We start from the raw sequence: 22,406 nt of genomic DNA, 5'->3' as shown, positions 1-22,406 counted from the left end.
AACGTCCTTGGTCGGTGGCAGGCTCTCCCACTTTGGCGACGTGTGGTTTCAACACGTCTCCGATCAGTGGGTGCGGGATTTCATCTCCCACGGCTACAGGATAGAATTTTCTTCCAGCCCGCCAAACAGATTTTTTCTGTCCACCCCCCCTGCTCCAAAGCCGCCGCCTTCTCTCAGGCCGTGGCATCCCTGCAGGCCAACGGTGTAATTGTTCTGGTTCCCGCCCGAGAACGGTTCAGAGGTTTCTACTCAAACCTTTTTCTAGTCCCCAAGAAGGACGGTTCCTTCCGACCCATCCTGGATCTCAAGCTTCTCAACAAGCATGTTCAGGTGCGGCGTTTTCGCATGGAATCTCTGAGATCGGTCATTGCATCAATGACCCAAGGAGATTTTCTAGCATCCATCGACATCAGAGATGCCTATCTGCACCTGCCTATCGCCGTCTCACACCAGCATTGGCTCCGCTTTGCAATCGGAGAGGAACATTTCCAATTCGTGGCTCTCCCCTTCGGGTTAGCCACGGCCCCTCGTATTTCACCAAGGTTATGGCAGCAGTGGTTGCGGTCCTGCATCTCCAGGGGTTGGCAGTAATCCCCTACCTGGACGACCTTCTAGTCAAGGCCTCATCCAGTGCAGACTGCCAGCGGAGTGTCTCGCTCACCCTTGCTACGCTCGTTCAGTTCGGGTGGCTTGTCAACCTGCCCAAGTCCACTCTGACCCCAACCCAGGGACTTATGTACCTAGGGATGCAATTCGAGACTCTGCCGGCACTTGTGAAGTTGCCCTTAGTCAAACAGCAGTCCCTTCAGCTGGCGGTGCGCTCTCTGCTGAGGCACCGCCGTCATTCCATCAGGCACCTCATGCAGGTGCTGGGTCAGATGGTGGCGTCAATGGAAGCAGTTCCCTTTGCCCAGTTCCATCTGCGTCCCCTGCAGCTGAACATTCTCCGCTGTTGGGACAAGCGGACCTCTTCCTTGCACAGGCTAGTGGCTCTGTCGCCACAGACCAGGAGCTCTCTTCAGTGGTGGCTTCGGCCCCTCTCTCTGTCACAGGGACGCTCCTTCCTGACTCCGTCCTGGGTGATCCTCACCACGGATGCCAGCCTCTCCGGTTGGGGAGCAGTATTTCTCCATCACCGAGCACAGGGCACTTGGACTCCGTCCGAATCAGCCCTCTCGATCAATGTGCTGGAAATCAGAGCTGTGTTTCAAGCTCTCCTAGCCTTTCACCACCTGTTGGCGGGCAGGCACATTCGAGTCCAGTCGGACAACGCGACAGCGGTTGCCTACATCAATCACCAGGGCGGAACTCTCAGCCGCCTGGCGATGTTGGAGGTTCAACGAATCCTCCAGTGGACGGAGGACACCATATCAGCAGTCCACATCCCAGGCGTAGAAAACTGGGAGGCAGATTATCTCAGCCGTCAAACCGTGGACAGCGGCGAGTGGGCCCTGCACCCGGCAGTGTTCCGGTCAATCTGCCGCAAGTGGGGTACTCCGGAAGTGGATCTAATGGCATCCCGGCACAACAACAAGGTTCCGGTTTACGTGGCTCGCTCCCACGCTCCTCAGGCCTTCGCAGCGGACACGCTGGTTCAGGATTGGTCCCAGTTCCGTCTGGCCTACGTGTTTCCCCCTCTACCTCTCTTGCCCAGGGTTCTGCGCAAGATCAGAATGGCGGGCCGTCGGGTCATAATCCTTGCTCCGGACTAGCCCAGGCGAGCTTGGTACCCAGACCTGCTCCGCCTGTCCGTAGAGGTGCCGTGGCATCTCCCGGACCGCCCAGACCTTCTCTCTCAAGGTCCGTTTTTCCGCCAGAATTCTGCGGCTCTCAGATTGACGGCGTGGCTCTTGAGTCCTGGATCATGACGGCTTCAGGCATTCCCTCTGAGGTCATCTCCACTATGACTCAGGCTCGAAAGTCTTCTTCGGCCAAGATTTATCACAGGACTTGGAGGATCTTCCTGTCCTGGTGTCGCTCTTCCGACCATGCTCCTTGGCCGTTCTCCTTGCCGACCATCCTGTCTTTTCTACAGTCTGGTCTACAGCTAGGACTGTCCCTCAATTCCCTCAAGGGACAGGTGTCGGCTCTGTCGGTATTATTCCAGCGGCGTATCGCCCGACTGGCTCAGGTGCGCACCTTCATGCAGGGCGCAGCTCACATCATTCCTCCTTACCGGCGGCCTTTGGATCCCTGGGACCTTAATCTGGTCCTCACGGCCTTACAGAAACCCCCCTTTGAGCCTCTTAGGGAGGTTCCCTTGTTTAGACTTTCACAGAAAGTTGTTTTTCTAGTAGCCATAACCTCTCTCAGGAGAGTTTCTGATTTGGCTGCGCTCTCTTCGGAATACCCCTTTTTGGTGTTTCACCAAGACAAGGTGGTTCTTCGTCCGACTCCGGATTTTCTCCCTAAGGTGGTGTCTTCTTTCCACCTTAACCAGGACATTTCATTGCCCTCTCTTTGTCCGGCCCCTGTGCATCGCTTTGAGAAGGCGTTGCATTCCTTGGATTTGGTGCGGGCGCTCCGAATCTGTGTCACGCACCGCCGGTTTTAGGCGGTGCACCTCACTTTTTGTGCTAACCGCGGGTCAGCGCAAGGGTCTCTCTGCTTCTAAACCGACCCTAGCTCGTTGGATTAGGTCGGCTATCGCCGATGCCTACCAGTGTTCTCAGGTGCCCCCTCCGCCAGGGATTAAGGCGCACTCGACCAGAGCTGTCGGTGCCTCCTGGGCTTTCAGGCACCAGGCTACGGCTCAGCAGGTTTGTCAGGCTGCCACTTGGTCCAGTCTGCACACTTTTTCGAAGCACTACCAAGTGCATGCTCATGCTTCGGCAGATGCGAGCTTGGGCAGACGCATCCTTCAGGCGGCTGTCGCCCATTTGTGAAGTTAGGTTTTGCCTACTTCTCAGTTTGGTTTATTTCCCACCCATGGACTGCTTTAGAACGTCCCATGGTCTGGGTCTCCCATAAGGAACGATGAAGAAAAAGAGAATTTTGTTTACTTACCGTAAATTCTTTTTCTTATAGTTCCGACATGGGAGACCCAGCACCCTCCCTGTTGCCTGTTGGCAGTTTTTGTTCCGTGTGTTTTCACCGGCTGTTGTTGTAGACAGAGTTCCGGTTTTTCCGAGTTTTAATCTATCTCTACTTATGGGTGGATGTCCTCCTTCAGCTTTTGCACTGAACTGGTTAGATTGTCATCCAGGGGGTGTATATAGCCCGGAGGGAGGAGCTACACGTTTGAGTGTAGTACTTTGTGTGTCCTCCGGAGGCAGAAGCTATACACCCCATGGTCTGGGTCTCCCATGTCGGAACTATAAGAAAAAGAATTTACGGTAAGTAAACAAAATTCTCTTTTTTGAGTGAGCACTCCCATGCTCTGTACTGGTTACAAGCCGTTCATGCTTGGCTGGGTGCAACTCGAGTACCCTAGTATAATGGAAGTCAATGGGGAAACTAGAGTATTTTTCCAGGAAATGTGCCAGAAAAATGTTTCAGTCCCCCATTGACTTCCATTATACTCTGATACTCGAGTCGTGCCCAACCGAGCATGAACGGCTTGTAACAAGGACAGAGCATGGGAGTGCTCACTTATCACTTGTAAAGGTTTAATGTTTGGCTGTCACATCATGCCCCTGGTCCATTTAAACAAACATTTAGGTTTTCGGTTGGACTTTGAATGACAGCAGACTCCTGTATACTTACATTTTAGATTCTCTGGGTAAGTATTTTCAATAAGACACATGAAGAACAACATAGTGTTGTCAAGCATGAATTTTGCATGTGGTCTGCAGTTGTGCCACATTTTAATAAAATGTCTCCAATTTAGTGAACGTTAGCAAAAATGTTACCTTTTGTCCTATTTTCAGGTATGGTCTAATAGTTTTTCCCCAAAATCTGTCCTCTAGGAACCTCAGTAGGCCATGTGTTTTGAGTACGTGACCACGATCTGGGTTCACAGCGTTTTGGACGCAGCGTGTCTTCGCTGTGTCCAAAACACTGCATTGTACAGTACAAGCACTGTGGATGGAATTTCTAGGAATCCCATGCCCACTGTACTTGTTTTTTCCAGCAGCATGTCAATACCCGACTTCACCCGCAGCAGCATGTCAATTCTTTGCTGCGGAGACGCGAGCGTTCTCCACAGGGAGAATACAGCGAGAGACCAACTGCCGGAGCCTGGATTGTGGGCACTAGCAGCTGCAGACTCCTGCGGAGAAGACTCGCGGTCCCGTAAGTCAGGACCTGCCACGTCCAGGACTCTGTGAGCCCTGATCGGGTGCACATACCCTTGGACATTTCCCCATAAAGATACATGATATACAAGATATAAATATTAATATGGCAGCACTAATTAGGCTATGTGCCCACAGGCGCTCGTACCTGTGGATGTATCCGCAGGTACGAGAGCATGTTTCCCGCAGCTGCTTGCCGGCGTCCGCAGCTATTTTTAGCTGCGAGATTACAGCGGAATAGCTGCGGGAAACATGCGGACATTCATGCGAATTACCTGCGGACGTCCTGGCCTCTATCTCCATAGCGGAGGGCCGGGACATCCGCAGGTAATGTTGCATGAATAATTAACATGCAATTATACGTGCGGATGCAGCATGTTCGGCAGCAGCACTTTCTGCAGCGTGGACACGGCACTCCCCATGTCCCATAGGATAACATGGGGAATGACTGTACATGCTAAAACCTGCGGATTTATTTGGAAAATCAAGAAAAATCCGCAGGTTTTCCGCGGCAAAATCCGCAGGAGCAAGCTCCCGTGGGCACATAGCCTTAAACCACCTGTAAAAAATTAAATGGTTATGACTGTGTAGAAAAATGATCAGATATCCACACTGTGCATGGTGTGGGTGAAACTGCCAGGGGTTAATTTATCATCTTACTCTCTTACACTCACACTCCATTCAGCTGAAAATTCAGCGTAAATCCCAGTCCACACAGATATACTTACTGTACAACACTGTAATCAGTCACCAAAATCCACACTGCAACCCAACAAAAAATGCCAAAGTCTCTCAGTAAGGGCTCTTCTCCACTGGCGTTTTTGTTTTTTTTTCCTCCAAATTCCATCGCATGGAGACTGCATCATATGAAACCCTTTGACAGATTGCAATCAGTTTCTCCATTTCCCCGTTTTTTTCAAACTCTACACGGGCTCTCCTTGAAATCGCAGCATGCTGCGATTTGATGCGATTCTCAGCTCTCTCACCCCCATGCAATCCTATGGGGGTGAGAAAAAAGTCAGAATCCGGGTGGCATGCGCATGTCACACGGATCCTGACACTTGCATACCGCGTCAGACTGGCTACCGGAGGAATCTCCAGTAAAACCAGTCCTGGCCGCCGTAACATGCACTGAACTCCGGAGCTGTCACCTGAGCTCCAGAGTGCAGCCTGAACAGCGAGTGCCTAGTGATTGATTCCCCAGCGATTGCTGGTCAGGTCAGCACAGCTGCAGACGGATCAGGCAGAACGCTGGATCTCAGGTTACAGCTCTGGAGCTCAGTGCAGGTAACCGCGGCCAGGACTGGTTTTACAGGCGTTTTCTCCTGTAGCCAGTCTGACACTGCTTGCATAAACACTCACATAGCACTCGCATGACGCTCGCATGTCATACGGATGCTATGTGAGGAAAAAAAACACACACCGTACGCAGATCACACGCAGGATACTCGACTCAGATTTTGAGCTGAGTATCGCTGGGATTTTTTACACGCCAGTGGAGAAGAGCCCTTAAACTGGATTCTTTAGACCATACAAAGTCCCAAATATAATTCTAGAGTAAAGCCTAAAACGTTAAAGTACAGCACTTACAAGAAAAATGTGTAAAATAAGGCAACAGACAAATGAGCAAAACAGAAAATAAAAAAGAAAAATTAACTGAATATATCTAACGCCTGTAATCTGAAATCTTCTTCTTCTGTTTCCTTGAGGATAGGATAGCAATGTAAACAGCTGACATCCTCCATGTGGACACCTCAATTATTCAATTGATGTATTTACAGCTGGTGAAATAAGTATTGAACGCGTCATCAATTTTCTAAGTAAATATATTTTCAAAAAGGTGCTAATGGCATGAATTTCTCACCAGATGTTGGTAACAAACCATACAATACACACAGGCAAAAAAAAAATCAAACTATAGATGTTATGATAAATATAGTGATGTGTACTAATTAGAAATGACACGGGGAAAAAGTATTGTACACGCTTACTGAAATGTAATAAAGAGACTTTGCTGGTGGCATACATTGCTCAGGTGTGATTTTGGTCTATTTTTCCACCCAAACACTCCCTCAAATCCTGAAGGTTCCGTGGGCTCCGTCTATGAATTCAGAACTTTAGTTCCTCCCATACATTTTCTATTTGATTCAAGTGACTGGGATATTCGAGCAGATTTATTTTCTTTCAGTGAAACAAATTGTGAGTTTAGGCTGTGTTTGGGATCATTGTCTTGCTGAAAATTCCACCCTTGTTTCATCTTCATCAATCTGGTAGATAGCAGATGATTATCAAGAATGTTTCCAGTACATTTGTCCATACATCCTTCCTTCAATAATATAAAGTTTGCCAGTGCTGTTTGCTGAAAAACAGCCCCACACCGTGATGTTCCCACCACCAAACTTCACTGTTGATATGGTGTTTTTTAGGGTAATATTCAGTGCCACTTGACCTCAAAACGTGGTGTTTGTTATAGCATTCAAAGAGTTAAATTTTAATCTGGTCTGACCATACTATATTCTCCCAGTACTTCGCAGGCTTGTAAAATGTTGTTGAGCAAACTCTAAACGCTCTGGAACATGCTTTTCGTTCAGCAATGGAGTCTTGCATGGTGAGCATGCATTCAGGCCATAGAGGTTGAGCGTATCACTTATTGTTCTCTTTGAAACAATCGTACCTGCTGATTCCAGGATTCTCTGTAGCTATCCACAGGTGGTCCTTGGCTCTTGGGCAACTCTTCTGATAATTCTTTTCACTCTCTGAAATCTTGCAGGGAACACATGGTCGTGGACGGTTTATAGTAAAATATTCTTTCTTTGTCGCTCCATTGGGAGACCCAGACAATTGGGTGTATAGGCTATGCCTCCGGAGGCCGCACAAAGTATTACACTAAAAGTGTAAAGCCCCTCCCCTTCTGCCTATACACCCCCCGTGCTCCCACGGGCTCCTCAGTTTTTTGCTTTGTGCGAAGGAGGCAGACATGCACGCAAGCTCCACAGCTTAGTCAGCAGCAGCTGCTGACTATGTCGGATGGAAGAAAAGAGGGCCCTTAACAGGGCCCCCAGCATGCTCCCTTCTCACCCCACTCTTGTCGGCGGTGTTGTTAAGGTTGAGGTATCCATTGCGGGTACGGAGGCTGGAGCCCACATGCTGTTTTCCTTCCCCATCCCCCTTAGGGCTCTGGGTGAAGTGGGATCCTAATCGGTCTCCAGGCACTGAGACCGTGCTCCATCCACAGCTCCTGAGGACTCTGCTGGATAGGAGCCGAGTATCGTTCAGGGACATGGCCCTGCTACTTTGAGGTACTCTGTGTCCCCGTGGGGACCGCGCACAGCAACACTCCAGCATTGCTGGGTGTGCTAGTGCACCGGGGACCGCGGCGCTGACCGCGTTTGTGCCATTACACACTGCAGCGTCGCTGAGTGTGTTAGTGTATGGGGACTGCCACGCTGACCGCCGCTGCCATTGTTATCACTGCGGCGCGGCTGGGACTGTTAGTGCGCCGGGGACTTCCGCGCCGACCGCGCTTATACGGCGGCCGCGCTTATAACTCGAGTCCCCGGCTTTTGCGGCCTAGTCTCTTTTTCTTCCCGCCCCCAGCCCTGCCAGTCAGGGGAAGGGCGGGACGCTGTACAGGACGGCAGCACTGAGGGCTGGAGCATGCTTTGCATACTCCACCCCCCTCACTGTGCACAGTGGGGCACCAGTTCCCGCACTTTCTGGGTCACGCCCACGGCTCCCTCCTCTCCTCAGGACGCCGGCAGCCATTCCTGTCAGCTCCCCTGATGCTGCAGAGGGGAGACAAGCTCTGGGGGACCCAGGCAGGGATTCTGGTGGCCACACAACCGCTTTAAGCGGGCGGTAAGCAGCACCTGAGGTGCTGGCCCCACTTGTGCAGAAGTGTAATTATAGATTATATGTTTATAGGCTATACTTTACACTGTATGGTGCACGGTTGATTTCTGGCTATATACCCTATTGTGTTGCTCAGGGGAGACAACAGCATGGCGCCCACAAGAGGCAGGGGTGCCAAAACACAGGCTTACTATGCTGCCTGCGCCGCATGTACGACCTCGCTACCGGCAGGTTCCACTGACCCTCATTGTGTGCAATGCTCGGCCCCTGTAGCACTTACTCAGCCGGAGCCTCTGCTAAGGGGGGCCCAGGGGGAACCACCAGCTAACACTGTCCAGGTGACAGGGACGGAGTTTGCAGTTTTTACTGACAGACTTTCTGAGACTATGGCTAAGATTCTAGAAGCTTTGCAGTCCAGACCGGTATCTCAGACCATGGGCACTGTGGAATCATTGCCCCCTGGTTCCCCTCAGTTGGAACAACAATGTTCCCCCGGGGTGTCTCATAGATCCCAGGGTGAGGTCTCTGACACGGACCGCAGCCCCAGACCGCCTAAGCGAGCTCGCTGGGAAATCCCCTCGACCTCATCACATTGTTCAGGGTCTCAGAGGGAGGACTCTCTGTATGATGAAGCGGAGGTAGCTGATCAGGATTCTGATCCTGAGGCCGCTCTCAACCTTGATACTCCTGATGGTGACGCCATAGTGAATGATCTTATCGCGTCCATACATCAAATGTTGGATATTTCTCCCTCGGCTCCTCCAGTGGAGGAGTCAGCCTCTCAGCAGGAGAAATTCCGTTTCAGGTTCCCCAAGCGTACAACGAGTATGTTTCTGGATCACTCCGACTTCAGAGAGGCAGTCCAGAAACACCGAGTTTGTCCAGATAAGCGTTTTTCCAAGCGCCTTAAGGATACACGTTATCCCTTCCCCCCTGACGTGGTCAAGGGCTGGACTCAGTGTCCCAAGGTGGATCCTCCAATCTCCAGACTGGCGGCTAGATCCATAGTTGCAGTTGAAGATGGGGCTTCGCTCAAGGATGCCACTGACAGACAGATGGAGCTCTGGTTGAAATCCATCTATGAAGCTATCGGCGCGGCTTTTGCTCCAGCATTCGCAGCCGTATGGGCACTCCAAGCTATTGCAGCGGGTCAAGCGCAAATTGACGCACTCACACGTACGTCTGCGCAGCAAGTGGCGTCCATAACTTCTCAAACGTCGGCATTTGCGTCCTACGCTATTAATGCTGTCCTGGACTCTGCGAGCCGTACGGCGGTTGCAGCCGACAATTCGGTGACAATACGCAGGGCCTTGTGGCTACGGGAATGGAAGGCAGATTCGGCTTCCAAAAAGTGCTTAACCGGTTTGCCATTTTCTGGCGACCGTTTGTTTGGTGAGAGGCTGGATGAAATCATCAAACAATCCAAGGGAAAGGAAACATCCTTACCCCAGGCCAAACCAAAATTACCCCAACAGAGGAGGGGACAGTCGAGGTTTCGGTCCTTTCGGGGTGCGCATCCTCTGTCGGTGGCAGGCTCTCCCGCTTTTCCGACATTTGGCTGCCACAGGTAAAAGACCGTTGGGTGAGAGACATTCTGTCTCACGGTTACAGGATAGAGTTCAGCTCTCGTCCTCCAACTCGATTTTTCAGAACATCTCCGCCTCCCGAGCGAGGTGATGCTCTTCTGCAGGCGCTGGGCACTCTGAAGACAGAAGGAGTGGTGGTCCCTGTTCCTCTTCAGCAACAGGGTCACGGTTTTTACTCCAACCTGTTTGTGGTTCCAAAGAAGGACGGGTCTTTCCGTCCTGTCCTGGACCTAAAACTGCTCAACAAACATGTAAAGGCCAGGCGGTTCCGGATGGAATCCCTCCGCTCCGTCATCGCCTCAATGTCCCAAGGAGATTTCCTTGCATCGATCGATATCAAAGATGCTTATCTCCACGTACCGATTGCTCCAGAGCATCAGCGCTTCCTGCGCTTCGCCATAGGAGACGAACACCTTCAGTTCGTGGCACTGCCGTTCGGCCTGGCGACAGCCCCACGGGTTTTCACCAAGGTCATGGCTGCAGTAGTTGCGGTCCTCCACTCTCAGGGTCACTCGGTGATCCCTTACTTAGACGATCTGCTGGTCAAGGCTCCCTCTCAAGAGGCATGCCAGCACAGCCTCACCGCTACTCTGGAGACTCTCCAGAGTTTCGGGTGGATCATCAATTTTCCAAAGTCAAATCTGACACCGGCCCAATCGCTGACATATCTTGGCATGGAGTTTCATACCCTCTCAGCGATAGTGAAGCTTCCGCTGAACAAGCAGCGTTCACTACAGACGGGGGTGCAATCTCTCCTTCAAGGTCAGTCACACCCCTTGAGGCGCCTCATGCACTTCCTGGGGAAGATGGTGGCAGCAATGGAGGCAGTCCCTTTCGCGCAGTTTCACCTGCGTCCTCTTCAATGGGACATCCTACGCAAATGGGACAGGAAGCCGACGTCCCTCGACAGGAACGTCTCCCTCTCTCAGGCAACCAAAGCTTCCCTTCGGTGGTGGCTTCATCCCACTTCATTATCGAAGGGGAAATCCTTCCTACCCCCATCCTGGGCGGTGGTCACGACGGACGCGAGTCTGTCAGGGTGGGGAGCAGTTTTTCTCCACCACAGGGCTCAGGGTACGTGGACTCGGCAGGAGTCCTCACTTCAGATCAATGTTCTGGAGATCAGGGCAGTGTATCTAGCCCTAAAAGCGTTCCAGCAGTGGCTGGGAAGGCAAGCAGATCCGAATTCAGTCGGACAATTCCACAGCGGTGGCTTACATCAACCACCAAGGAGGAACACGCAGTCGGCAAGCCTTCCAGGAAGTCCGGCGGATTTTGATGTGGGTGGAAGCCACGGCCTCCACCATCTCCGCAGTTCACATCCTGGGCGTGGAAAACTGGGAAGCAGATTTTCTCAGTCGCCAGGGCATGGACGCAGGGGAATGGTCCCTTCACCCGGACGTGTTTCAGGAGATCTGTTGCCGCTGGGGGATGCCGGACGTCGACCTAATGGCGTCCCGGCACAACAACAAGGTCACGGCATTCATGGCACGTTCTCACGATCACAGAGCTCTGGCGGCAGACGCCTTAGTTCAGGATTGGTCGCAGTTTCAACTCCCTTATGTGTTTCCTCCGCTGGCACTGTTGCCCAGAGTGTTACGCAAGATCAGGGCCGACTGCCGCCGCGCCATCCTCGTCGCTCCAGACTGGCCGAGGAGGTCGTGGTACCCGGATCTGTGGCATCTCACGGTCGGCCAACCGTGGGCACTACCAGACCGACCAGACTTGCTGTCTCAAGGGCCGTTTTTCCATCTGAATTCTGCGGCCCTCAACCTGACTGTGGGGCCATTGAGTCCTGTATCTTAGCGTCTTCAGGATTATCTCAAGAGGTCATTGCCACTATGAGACAGGCTAGGAAACCAACGTCCGCCAAGATCTACCACAGGACGTGGAAAATATTCCTGTCATGGTGCTCTGATCAGGGTTTTTCTCCCTGGCCATTTGCCTTGCCCACTTTTCTGTCCTTTCTTCAGTCCGGATTGGAAAAGGGTTTGTCGCTTGGCTCCCTTAAGGGACAAGTCTCTGCGCTCTGTGTTTTTTCAGAAGCGCTTGGCCAGACTTCCACAGGTACGCACGTTCCTGCAGGGGGTTTGTCACATCGTCCCTCCTTACAAACGTCCGTTGGAACCCTGGGATCTGAACAGGGTGCTGATGGTTCTTCAGAAACCACCGTTCGAGCCAATGAGGGATATTTCTCTCGCACGCCTTTCGCAGAAAGTGGTTTTCCTAGTAGCAGTCACTTCACTTCGGAGAGTGTCTGAGCTAGCAGCATTGTCATGCAAAGCCCCTTTCCTGGTGTTTCACCAGGACAAGGTGGTTCTGCGTCCGGTTCCGGAATTTCTACCTAAGGTGGTATCCCCTTTTCATCTCAATCAGGATATCTCCTTACCCTCTTTTTGCCCTCATCCAATTCACCAATGTGAAAAGGATTTGCACTTGTTAGATCTGGTGAGAGCACTCAGACTCTACATTTCTCGTACGGCGCCCCTGCGCCGCTCGGATGCACTCTTTACGCTGGCCAGCGACAAGGACAAAGGGTCACAGGCTTCCAAATCAACCCTGGCTCGGTGGATCAAGGAACCAATTCTCGAAGCTTACCGTTCTGCTGGGCTTCCGGTTCCCTCAGGGCTGAAGGCCCATTCTACCAGAGCCGTGGGTGCGTCCTGGGCTTTGAGGCACCAGGCTACGGCTCAGCAGGTGTGTCAGGCGGCTACCTGGTCGAGCCTGCACACTTTCACGAAACACTATCAGGTGCATACCTATGCTTCGGCGGATGCCAGCCTAGGTAGGCGAGTCCTTCAGGCGGCGGTTGCCCACCTGTAGGACGGAGCCGTTACGGCTCTATTATGAGGTATTATTTACCCACCCAGGGACTGCTTTTGGATGTCCCAATTGTCTGGGTCTCCCAATGGAGCGACAAAGAAGGGAATTTTGTTTACTTACCGTAAATTCCTTTTCTTCTAGCTCCAATTGGGAGACCCAGCACCCGCCCCTGTTTTTTTGTGTACACATGTTGTTCATGTTGAATGGTTTCAGTTCTCCGATATTCCTTCGGATTGAATTCACTTTAAACTAGTTTATAATTTTTTTCCTCCTTCTTGCTTTTGCACCAAAACTGAGGAGCCCGTGGGAGCACGGGGGGTGTATAGGCAGAAGGGGAGGGGCTTTACACTTTTAGTGTAATACTTTGTGCGGCCTCCGGAGGCATAGCCTATACACCCAATTGTCTGGGTCTCCCAATTGGAGCTAGAAGAAAAGGAATTTACGGTAAGTAAACAAAATTCCCTTCTTCCACTTCTGGATTATGGCCAGAATAGTGCTGATTGGGGCCTTCAGTAATTTAAAAAAAGTTTCTGTAACCAATGCCAGCTGTATATTTTGCAACAATAAGGTTGTGAAGGACATGCGACAGCTCACTGGTTTTACCCATCATGAGATGTTTCTTGTATGTCACCTTGATAATGACACCTTTTTATAGGCCACCAGTTGAACCAGTCAATATTTTTTATTAAGTGGCAGGATTGCTTTTTAATTACTGATAGATTTCAACTGGTGTCATGGCTTTTTGCACCTTTTTTTTTATTTTTTCTTTTCATGTGTTCAATACTTTTTTTTTTTTTCTTTCCCTTGATGGTTCTCATTATTACACTTTACTTTATAGACACCTGTGGTTTTTGCCTGTGTGGATTGGATGAGTTGTTACCGACAATAGCACCTATTAGAAATCTGTTTACTTAGAAAACTGCTGATGTGTTCATCTCCCGCTGTATATCCCTAATTATGGGCTCAGATTTCCAGGACCACCTGTTATTTTATCCGGCAAATTTCAGTTCTTTAACTATGGTAAAAAATAAGCCCTCCCGTAAATATTATTTTTTTTTTCCTTTCCTTAAGTGTATGATATGTATTAAGATATTCACCTACCGCAACTTTCTCCTGCACCACTCCGCTCCTCTCCTGAGAAGTCTTTTTTACAATGGAAGCCTATGGCAACCTTGTTCTGATGCTCCATTTGCTTATATTGTAAAAGCCACTTTGTGGTCACGCATAACAGTGTGATCCGGAGAGTCTGCACAGGGGTGACGTCACTGAGAAGAGGAGCAGAATAGCACTGGATACTGGAGAGTGCGGCATAGGTGAGTATATTAATACACTCCCACTACATTACATGCATATATACAGATATTTATTGAAAAAAAAATTTCATGGGATGCCTATTTGATAAAAAGGGAAAGCACTCTGAATATTAAATAGATAATTTTCTTGCTCTTTCATACTCCCCCCCCCCCCCCCCCCCCCCCTCACCGCCAACCTACCCCACTATAGAGCATGGGGATACTCAGTTTTGCTAGCATGTGTCTGCTCATCCTTTTGAAGTCTATGCTAACCATGTTGGTGTCGAGAATGACCCTCTCTCTATTCCAAAAGATAACCTACCTTGGTTCTGGTTCTTACTGATCCCATAATAAAAGATCAGTTTTTATGGCCATTTTGTAAAATAAAAGGGTATTCTCAAGTTTTTTCTCTAAACCAGTGCTTTATATAAGAGCCCACTGGTGGTGGCCACAGCTTATAGTCACCAAATCTGGTGACAGGTTCCAGTTAATCCCTCAAAATTAGGCTTGTTGGCCAATCTGGAAGACTCGTTCTTTGGATTGTTGTAGATCACGGTGCAGTTTGCAAATTATATGCTGGCCAGTATGTTATGTTCTCATGTGGACCCATGCGCTCCACTATTGGCAGTAATGTTATTTTTGTTAACTAAATTGGAACCCCAAATCATAGATACTGACTGCTAGCTGTTTGTCCCACCTGTCCAGGCCTGATTCTTACTGCATGCATGTGAATCATTATTTATTACATCTCACTTTACAATGCATGATTTTACTTTTCTTTATGGTATTGAATAGAAAGCTAGTTATACGTGGGTCCATCAACCATCTTCAGCAATACATTTTTTTTTTTCTGCCATTTGAGTAAATGGTGGCACGGTCGGTGGCTATTGGGTTTATTCTTCTTCCGATTTGGTCTACTGGTTATGATTTTAAGCACCTTGCCTGATGGTCTCAACCCTGGTTTGAGTACATTAAAGCATGATTGATGTGTTTTGTTCTGTCTGTTGTCCAATTTCTTAGTCCTGTCTATTAATGTGTGTGTCGCTCTTCCAAGTCTTCTATGTCAAACTTTCTTTTTGACGCGTCCATTGTTTCTTTAGACCCCCCACTTCAGATTTCTCTACGAAGCTCACCCCATCATGGGAAAGACTTAATTTGTGAGAAAAGACGGCATTCAAGTCCAGCAACAAATAGCTCAAACATCCAAAGACCCACACTCAAAGAGAAGAGCAAAGAAAATCAAATTCAGAAGACTTGTCGCAGGCCAGAAAAGAGTTCAGATAACGGTAAGGGCCATTACTTAAAGCAGTTCCCCATGAACAAAGTTGATTTTAACGTTAATTGTAATCTATAGACCTGGGAATAATAATCGTTTCCACAATTGGATGTGTTTAAAAAAAAATAAAATAAAAATAATGTTCCTGCATTAAGATGGTCTAATATACTGTATGTGGCCCTGCTATGTGCTGTGTAATGGCTGTGTCTGACCATACAGGCACATGGTCTGATCATACCACAGCTCCTGGGCAGGGGAGGACACAAAAGAGTATAAAGACAGGACAGCATGGGATCACGGCTGATTCTTTTTGTGAGGTAAAACATGACCCTGCCTGTTTTTTTAAATAAGCGCTTTACCTCAATGAAAGAATAATTTGCAATCACAACGTGTAATGTCTGTATACTTTTTTACTTTCTCCCTGACCCAGGAGCTATGGAATGATCAGACTATTTCCCTGTAAGATCATAAATAGCCATTATACAGTACACAGCAGGGGCACTTTTACAAGATTTATCTTATCAAAGGAACATTTTTTTTTTTCATTTTTTTTTGGGGGGGGGGCATTTCTTGGAGAGGGGGGGGGGGGGCGTTAACCGCATCCAATTGTGGCAATTCCAGAAAATTCCAAGATCTATTCATTAAAATAATTTCGTTAATTCACATTGGTTGCTTTGTAAAAGCTCAAAACAGTTCTGCAACTTAACGGTGAAATAACTTTTGCCAAATTTAGTAGTTTTACCAAAACCTGTTCGATAAATAAGCTACATACTCAATATGGACTTAAAGTGCAGACTCTAAGCTTTAATTTGAGGGTATTCACATCTTAATTGGAGTAGTTAGGAATCACACCTCTGTGTGTAGCTGCCTCTTTCAAAGGTAACTGGACAACTAACTTAAAAGCTTTTTAATAGGCTGCATGCATTATTCCCACATTAATCCATCATCAATTACGCAGGTAAAAGGTCTGGAGTTGATTTCAGGTGTTGCATTTGCATTTAGAAGCTGTTGCTGTGAACCCACATTATATAGTCAAAGAAGCTCTCAATGGAAGAGAAACAGACCATAAGGCTGGAAAAAATAGAAATTCATTAGAGAGCAGAAGTGTTAGGTGTGGCCAATTGAAATTTTAAGTACATTCTGAGGGAAAAAATTGCACAGGGGAGCTTTGGAAGTTAAGAAGTCCTGGATGGAAGACAACTGTGGTGGATTATCACAAAATCTTTTCCATGGTGAAGAAAGACGTGCGTATCAGCAGAGATGTGCGAGGATTACCGCGGGCTCGGGAGACACCACCTTGGAAATATATATACGTCAAAGGTCATAATGGGGTTTAAAAAAAAAACAAAAACAGCCCAGTTGTGGAAAAACATTCTTGGACAGAAGCAACGAAGATCAACCTGTACCAGAATGATGGAAAGGGGAAACAATGTAGAAGGCTTTGAACTGTCCATGATCCAAAGCACACCACATCCTCTGTAACACATGGCGGAGACAATGTGATGGCCAGGGCATACATGGCTTCTAAGGGCACTGGGTCACTAGTGTTTTATTAAACAGGATTATACTTTATGCTCAAATTCAGCCAAATGTGGGAAGGTTAATAGGACAGCGCTTCAAAGTACAGATGGACAATGACCCAAAACATACTGCAAAAGCAATCCAGGAGCTTATTAAACCAAAGTGGCATATTCTGTAATGGCCGAGTCAATCACCAAATCTTAACTCCATCAAGCATGTATTTCATATGCTGAAGAGAAAACTTAAAGGGTTATTCCCATCTCCAAGATTCTGTCCAAATATGTGGCAGGTGTAATAATAATTGATGGGCAAGCAGTACAGTACTCAAATGATGAGTGAGCATGATAATGCTGGAGTCCTTATTAGTAGAGTTGAGCGCGGTTCTAGGTTCGTGGTTCTCCAGTTCGCGGCTCGAGTGATTTTGGGGCTGTTCTAGATCGAACTAGAACTCGAGCTTTTTTTGCTAAAGCTCGATAGTTCTAGATACGTTCGAGAACGGTTCTAGCAGCAAAAAAAAACAGCTAATTCCTAGCTGGCTTTCCGCTGTAATAGTGTAAGTCACTCTGTGATTCACACTATTATGACATTTCAGTGTATAGTGTGCGGGAACAGCGCATTCAGATCACTGCTGTATGGATAATGGCGATCGCCATTTTTTTTTCCTTGTCTTCCTTCCCTAAGCGCGCGCGTGTAGTGGGGCGGGCCAGCATGTCAGCCAATCCCAGACACACACACAGCTAAGTGGACTTTTAGCCAGAGAAGCAACGGCATGTGTGATAGGATGTCCATGTCACATGTCCCTGCATTATAAAACCGGACATTTTCCTCCAGCACGCCATTATCTGCCTTCTGCGTCCTTGGTGTCAGACATCACTGGCGCAGCTCCTATTGCCGATACTGCTGTATACGCTCCATACACAGCGCTGGACAGCTTAGGGAGAGCACTTTCTATCAGTCCTTTTAAGGGCTCATACCGGCAGGGTCAGAGCCATAGGTGACAGAGTTTAAAACAGAGTTTAACAGCTACACAAGATGACAGCGTCTGTGTAGCTAAGGTCAGGGATTTCCTCGCTGCATTTCCCCATTAGGAGGGATAGAAAAGCAGGCTTCCTTTCCTCTACCCAGAGACCCACAACCCTGCCACTGTACCCTCCTGCCCTTTGCACACTCAAACTCATTATTACTAAGCCATTATACTAGCAAACACTGAGTGAACCTAGTGGCATCCTAAACGTGGCTGTTGGACTTCTGTATTGCCCCAGTAGTGCAAAGATATTTGCAGCACGTCTGCCTGCATTGCACACTAAAACTCATTGTTACTAAGCCATTATACTAGCAAACACTGAGTGAACTTACTGGCATCATAAAAGTGGCTATTGGACTTCTGTATCGTCCCACAAGTGCAAAGATATTTGCAGCACCTCTGCCTGCATTGCACACTCAAACTCATTGTTACTAAGCCATTATACTAGCCATTTATGCTGCCAGTTTAAGGGCCGTAGTTGCATTGTCAGGGATAATTATTCTTTATTATTCTGCTGTTAATAAAGCTAGACCACCGCTGCAATCTACACCACCTCTCAATTTTTACTACCACATTTTAAGTGCACAATCTTGTCGCAATCAACATGAGTGGCAAAATGACAGATGCCGGTGGAAAGGGGAAGAGGCGTGTTGGAAAAGGAAAAAAAAAGGGTTTGTCCGTGGGAAAGGTGGCAAAGCTCCATTAACATCTGCTGAAGATAGACCATCTTCCAGCAAAAGTAAGATGTCTACTACTTGCCGTGGACAATCCGATGTGCTCCCTTTTTTACGGACACGAACAACAGGAACAAAGGTAGATGATGGCCAAAAAAGGAAAATGCTTGAATGGATCTCAAGTGGTCCAACAAGTGCCCTCTCAGCCACCTCAACTACCGCATCCAAAAAACACCAGTCCTCTGAGTTGTCATCCCAATCAAACTTGCTTTCTCCCAGCTTTGAAGTCTCCATCAGCCCTGCACAGTATGGTGGAAGTGAGATGGCTGAGTCTGCAGAGCTGTTCAGTCACACTATAGCCTGGGAATCAGAGGTCTGCTCCCAAGCTACAGTGAGTACAGACCAGGAAATGGTCTGCAGTGATGCCCAGAACCTTTGTGACTCTGATTCAGGCCGTGAGGACCAAGTTTCTGAGCATAATGTTGACCCTTTTTCACAAACTGTAACACCTGTGGTTATGGACAATGAGTAACATACTGATGACGATGAGATGCAGATACCAGATTGGGATGACAACTTAAATATTCGGTCAGGGCAAGAAGAGGCTCGGTCTGAGGGTGAGGGGAGTGCAAACACAACAATTGATGAGGAAGTTCTAGATCCCACCTACTGTCAACCCACAGTCAGGCACTCGAGGAGGTCAACCGAGGCGGTGGAGGAGGATGCAGCCGACGACTAAGTTACCTTGCGCCTTCCTAGACAGTCGGAGCACTGGTAGCACGTCTACAACTGCATCATCAGCCACCACTCTGCCTCTGAGCACTAGTCGGGGGGGCTCAGCAGGTCGCATGCCCTCTAAGCCTTGCCTAGCCTGGTCCTTTTTTGACATAGAAAAAGATAGCCCAAATTATGTGATGTGTAAAATTTGTCGTGATTCTGTTAGTAGAGGTCAAAACCTCAGCAGTTTGACAACTTCTTCCATGAATTGTCACATGAATAAATATCATAGGTCCCGGTGGGAAGCTCACCGTGCTGCAATGCGGCCTAGTGGAGCGAACCATCCACCGCCTGCCCCTTCCAGTGCATCCGCGCGCTCTTCATCTTCTAGGACTGTGGGGACAGCTGTCACACCTGGTTTTCCACGCACAACTTCCACCACTGTAACCGCAACAGGCAGTTTGCTTGGTAGGTCGTCAGTTGGTTTGGAAGGGGAAACAAGTGCGTGTGTACAGCTCTCTCAGACATCGATAGCACCAACGTTGGATGAAGGCAACGTCATGTCTCCGACTGCACTTTCCTCACAAACCTGCATTTTTCCAGGGACACCCTACTCAACACCGTCTACACACAGCAGCCAGATCTCTGTCCCTCAGATGTGGACAAATAAAAGGCCATTTCCTGCGACCCATGACAAAGCTAAGAGGTTGACTTTATCCCTCTGTAAGCTCTTGGCTACCGAAATGCTGCCTTTCCGCCTGGTGGACACACAGGATTTTAGAGACCTTATGTCTGTCACTGTGCTCCAGTACCAGATGCCCAGTCTCCACTACTTCTCTAACAAAGGTGTTCCCGCGCTACACCAGCATGTCGCACACAACATCACCGCTTCCTTGAGAAACTCTGTGTGTCAACGGGTGCATTTTACCACCGATACTTGGACCAGTAAGCATGGACAGGGACGTTACATGTCGCTGACTGGGCACTGGGTAACTATGGTGATAGATGGTGAAGGGTCTGCTGCACAAGTCTTGCCGTCCCCACGACTTCTGTGTCAATCCTCTGTCTGTCCAAGTTCCGCCACTGCTTCTGCCTCCTCCACCTCATCTGGGTCCTGCACCTCCGCCCCAAGCCTGCCTGGTCAGGCCACCAGCGTTCTCACTGCGCAGAAGGAATCACGCACCCCTCATTACTATGCTGGCAGCAGAGCGCAACGTCATCAGGCGGTCTTTAGCTTGACATGTCTTGGGAATAAGAGTCACACAGCTGAGGAGTTGTGGTCAGCTCTGGAGACTGAGTTTAATAAATGGTTGTCTCCACTCAACCTGCAGCCTGGTAAGGCCGTGTGCGACAATGCTGCAAACCTGGGTGCGGCCCTTCGCTTGGGCAAGGTGACACACATACCTTGTATGGCTCACGTGTTGAACCTTGTTGTCCAGCAATTTTTAACACACTATCCCGGCCTAGATGGTCTTCTGACCAGGGCACGAAAACTGTCTGCTCACTTCCGCCGTTCAAGCGCCGCAGCTGAGCGACTTGCATCGCTCCAGAAGTCTTTCGGCCTGCCGGTTCATCGCCTGAAATGCGATGTGCCGACACGCTGGAATTCGACTCTCCACATGTTACAGCGACTGTGGCAGCACCGCCGAGCCCTGGTGCAATACGTCATGACGTATAGCCTGGGCCAACGAGATGCAGAGGTGGGGCAGATCACCCTGATGGAGTGGTCTCAGATCAAGGACCTATGCACCCTTCTGCACAGTTTCGACATGGCGACGAATATGTTTAGCGCTGACAATGCCATTATCAGCATAACAATTCCAGTCATTTACATGCTGGAGCACACGCTAAACACTATTCGGAGTCAGGGGGTGGGACAACAGGAAGGGGAGGAACTACAGGAGGATTCATATGCGCAAGGGACAACAACATCACCAAGGTCCAGACGTTCATCATCACCAACGCAGCAGGCATGGGACCATGGGGGACAGGGATCAACAAGGGCGCATAGTAGCAGGCTAAATGTTGAGGAAGGTGCAGGAGAACATGAAGAAATGGAGGACGAACTGTCCATGGACATGGAAGACTCAGCAGATGAGGGAGACCTTGGTCAATTTTCAGTTGAAAGAGGTTGGGGGGAGATGTCAGAGGAAGAAAGAACGGTTAGCACCTCTATGCCACAAACACAGCGTGGACTTGGTCCGCATGGCTGCGCAAGACACATGAGCGCCTTCTTGCTGCACTACCTCCAACATGACCCTCATATTGTCAAAATTAGAAGTGATGATGGCTACTGGCTTGCCACACTATTAGATCCCCGGTACAAGTCCAAATTTTGTGACATAATTCCAGCCATAGAAAGGGACGCACGTATGCAGGAGTATCAGCAGAAGCTGTTACTCGATCTTAGCTCGGCTTTTCCACCAAACAACCGTGCAGGTGCAGGGAGTGATTCTCCCAGTTGTAACTTGCCAAACATGGGACGGTCTCGTCATCTTCAACAGTCTACCCGTACCAGTAGGACTGTATCTGGTGCTGGTAACAGCAATTTTATGGAATCTTTTCATAGTTTTTTTAGACCCTCCTTTGCAAGGCCAACAGAGACAACAAGTCTAACACATAGTCAACGGCTGGAGAGGATGATACAGGAGTATCTCCAAATGAACAATGATGCCATGACTTTGCAAATGGAGCCTTGCTCATTTTGGCCTTCAAATCTTGAAAAATGGCCAGAGCTCTCCAGTTACGCCTTGGAGATTTTGTCGTGTCCAGCTGCCAGCGTTGTCTCTGAACGTGTCTTCAGTGCTGCTGGGTGTGTGCTGACAGATAAGCGCACGCGTCTGTCCAGTGACAATGTGGACAGACTAACGTTCATCAAAATGAACAAGTCATGGATCCACAAGGAATTTACTACCCCTGTGTCATCCTGGGGAGAGTAAATGCTTGTGGATTTGGAATGTGCTTGATGCAAATCAAAACATCCTGTTTGCAACTAGGGCACAAGTGCTGCCACTAAAGGGGTGTGTGTGGCCCAATCTTTTGAAAAAAGGGAGACTCCGCTTGGAGTAACCCTTACTTACATTGTTTTTAAAAATGATCCAAGATGAACAGAGCTGGGGTCAGGAAAGACTTTGCTACCTACCCCGGTGTCATCCTGGGGACAGTTAAGGATGGCGTATTTTTGAATGTGCTTGATGCAAATCAAAACATCCTGTTTTCAACTAGGGCACAAGTGCTGCCACTGATGGGGTGTGTGTGTGGCCCAATTTTTAGAAAAAGGGAGACTCCGCTTGGAGTAACCCTTGCTTGCTGTGTTTTTTAAAAATGATCCAAGATGAACAGAGCTGGGATCAGGAAAGACTTTGCTACCTACCCCGGTGTCATCCTGGGGACGGTTAATTATGGC

General features: G+C 48.9%; 1 protein-coding gene across 6 annotated transcripts in view; it reads left to right on the top strand.

The window, feature by feature from the left end:
* PHF20 (PHD finger protein 20) overlaps window positions 1–22,406 on the top strand; it is a 188,686-nt gene that overhangs the window by 95,705 nt on the left and 70,575 nt on the right. For all 6 annotated transcript variants that reach the window (XM_075349891.1, XM_075349889.1, XM_075349890.1 and 3 more), the window contains one exon: window positions 14,889–15,074. In XM_075349891.1, the coding sequence (XP_075206006.1) occupies window positions 14,889–15,074 (186 nt within the window). The remainder of the gene's footprint in view (window positions 1–14,888; window positions 15,075–22,406) is intronic.

Source organism: Anomaloglossus baeobatrachus, chromosome 5 (assembly GCF_048569485.1).
Source record: "Anomaloglossus baeobatrachus isolate aAnoBae1 chromosome 5, aAnoBae1.hap1, whole genome shotgun sequence".
Taxonomy (NCBI): Eukaryota; Metazoa; Chordata; class Amphibia; order Anura; family Aromobatidae; genus Anomaloglossus; species Anomaloglossus baeobatrachus.
The sequence above is the reverse complement of the archived record's forward strand: the minus strand, read 5'-3'. Positions and strand labels throughout refer to the sequence as shown.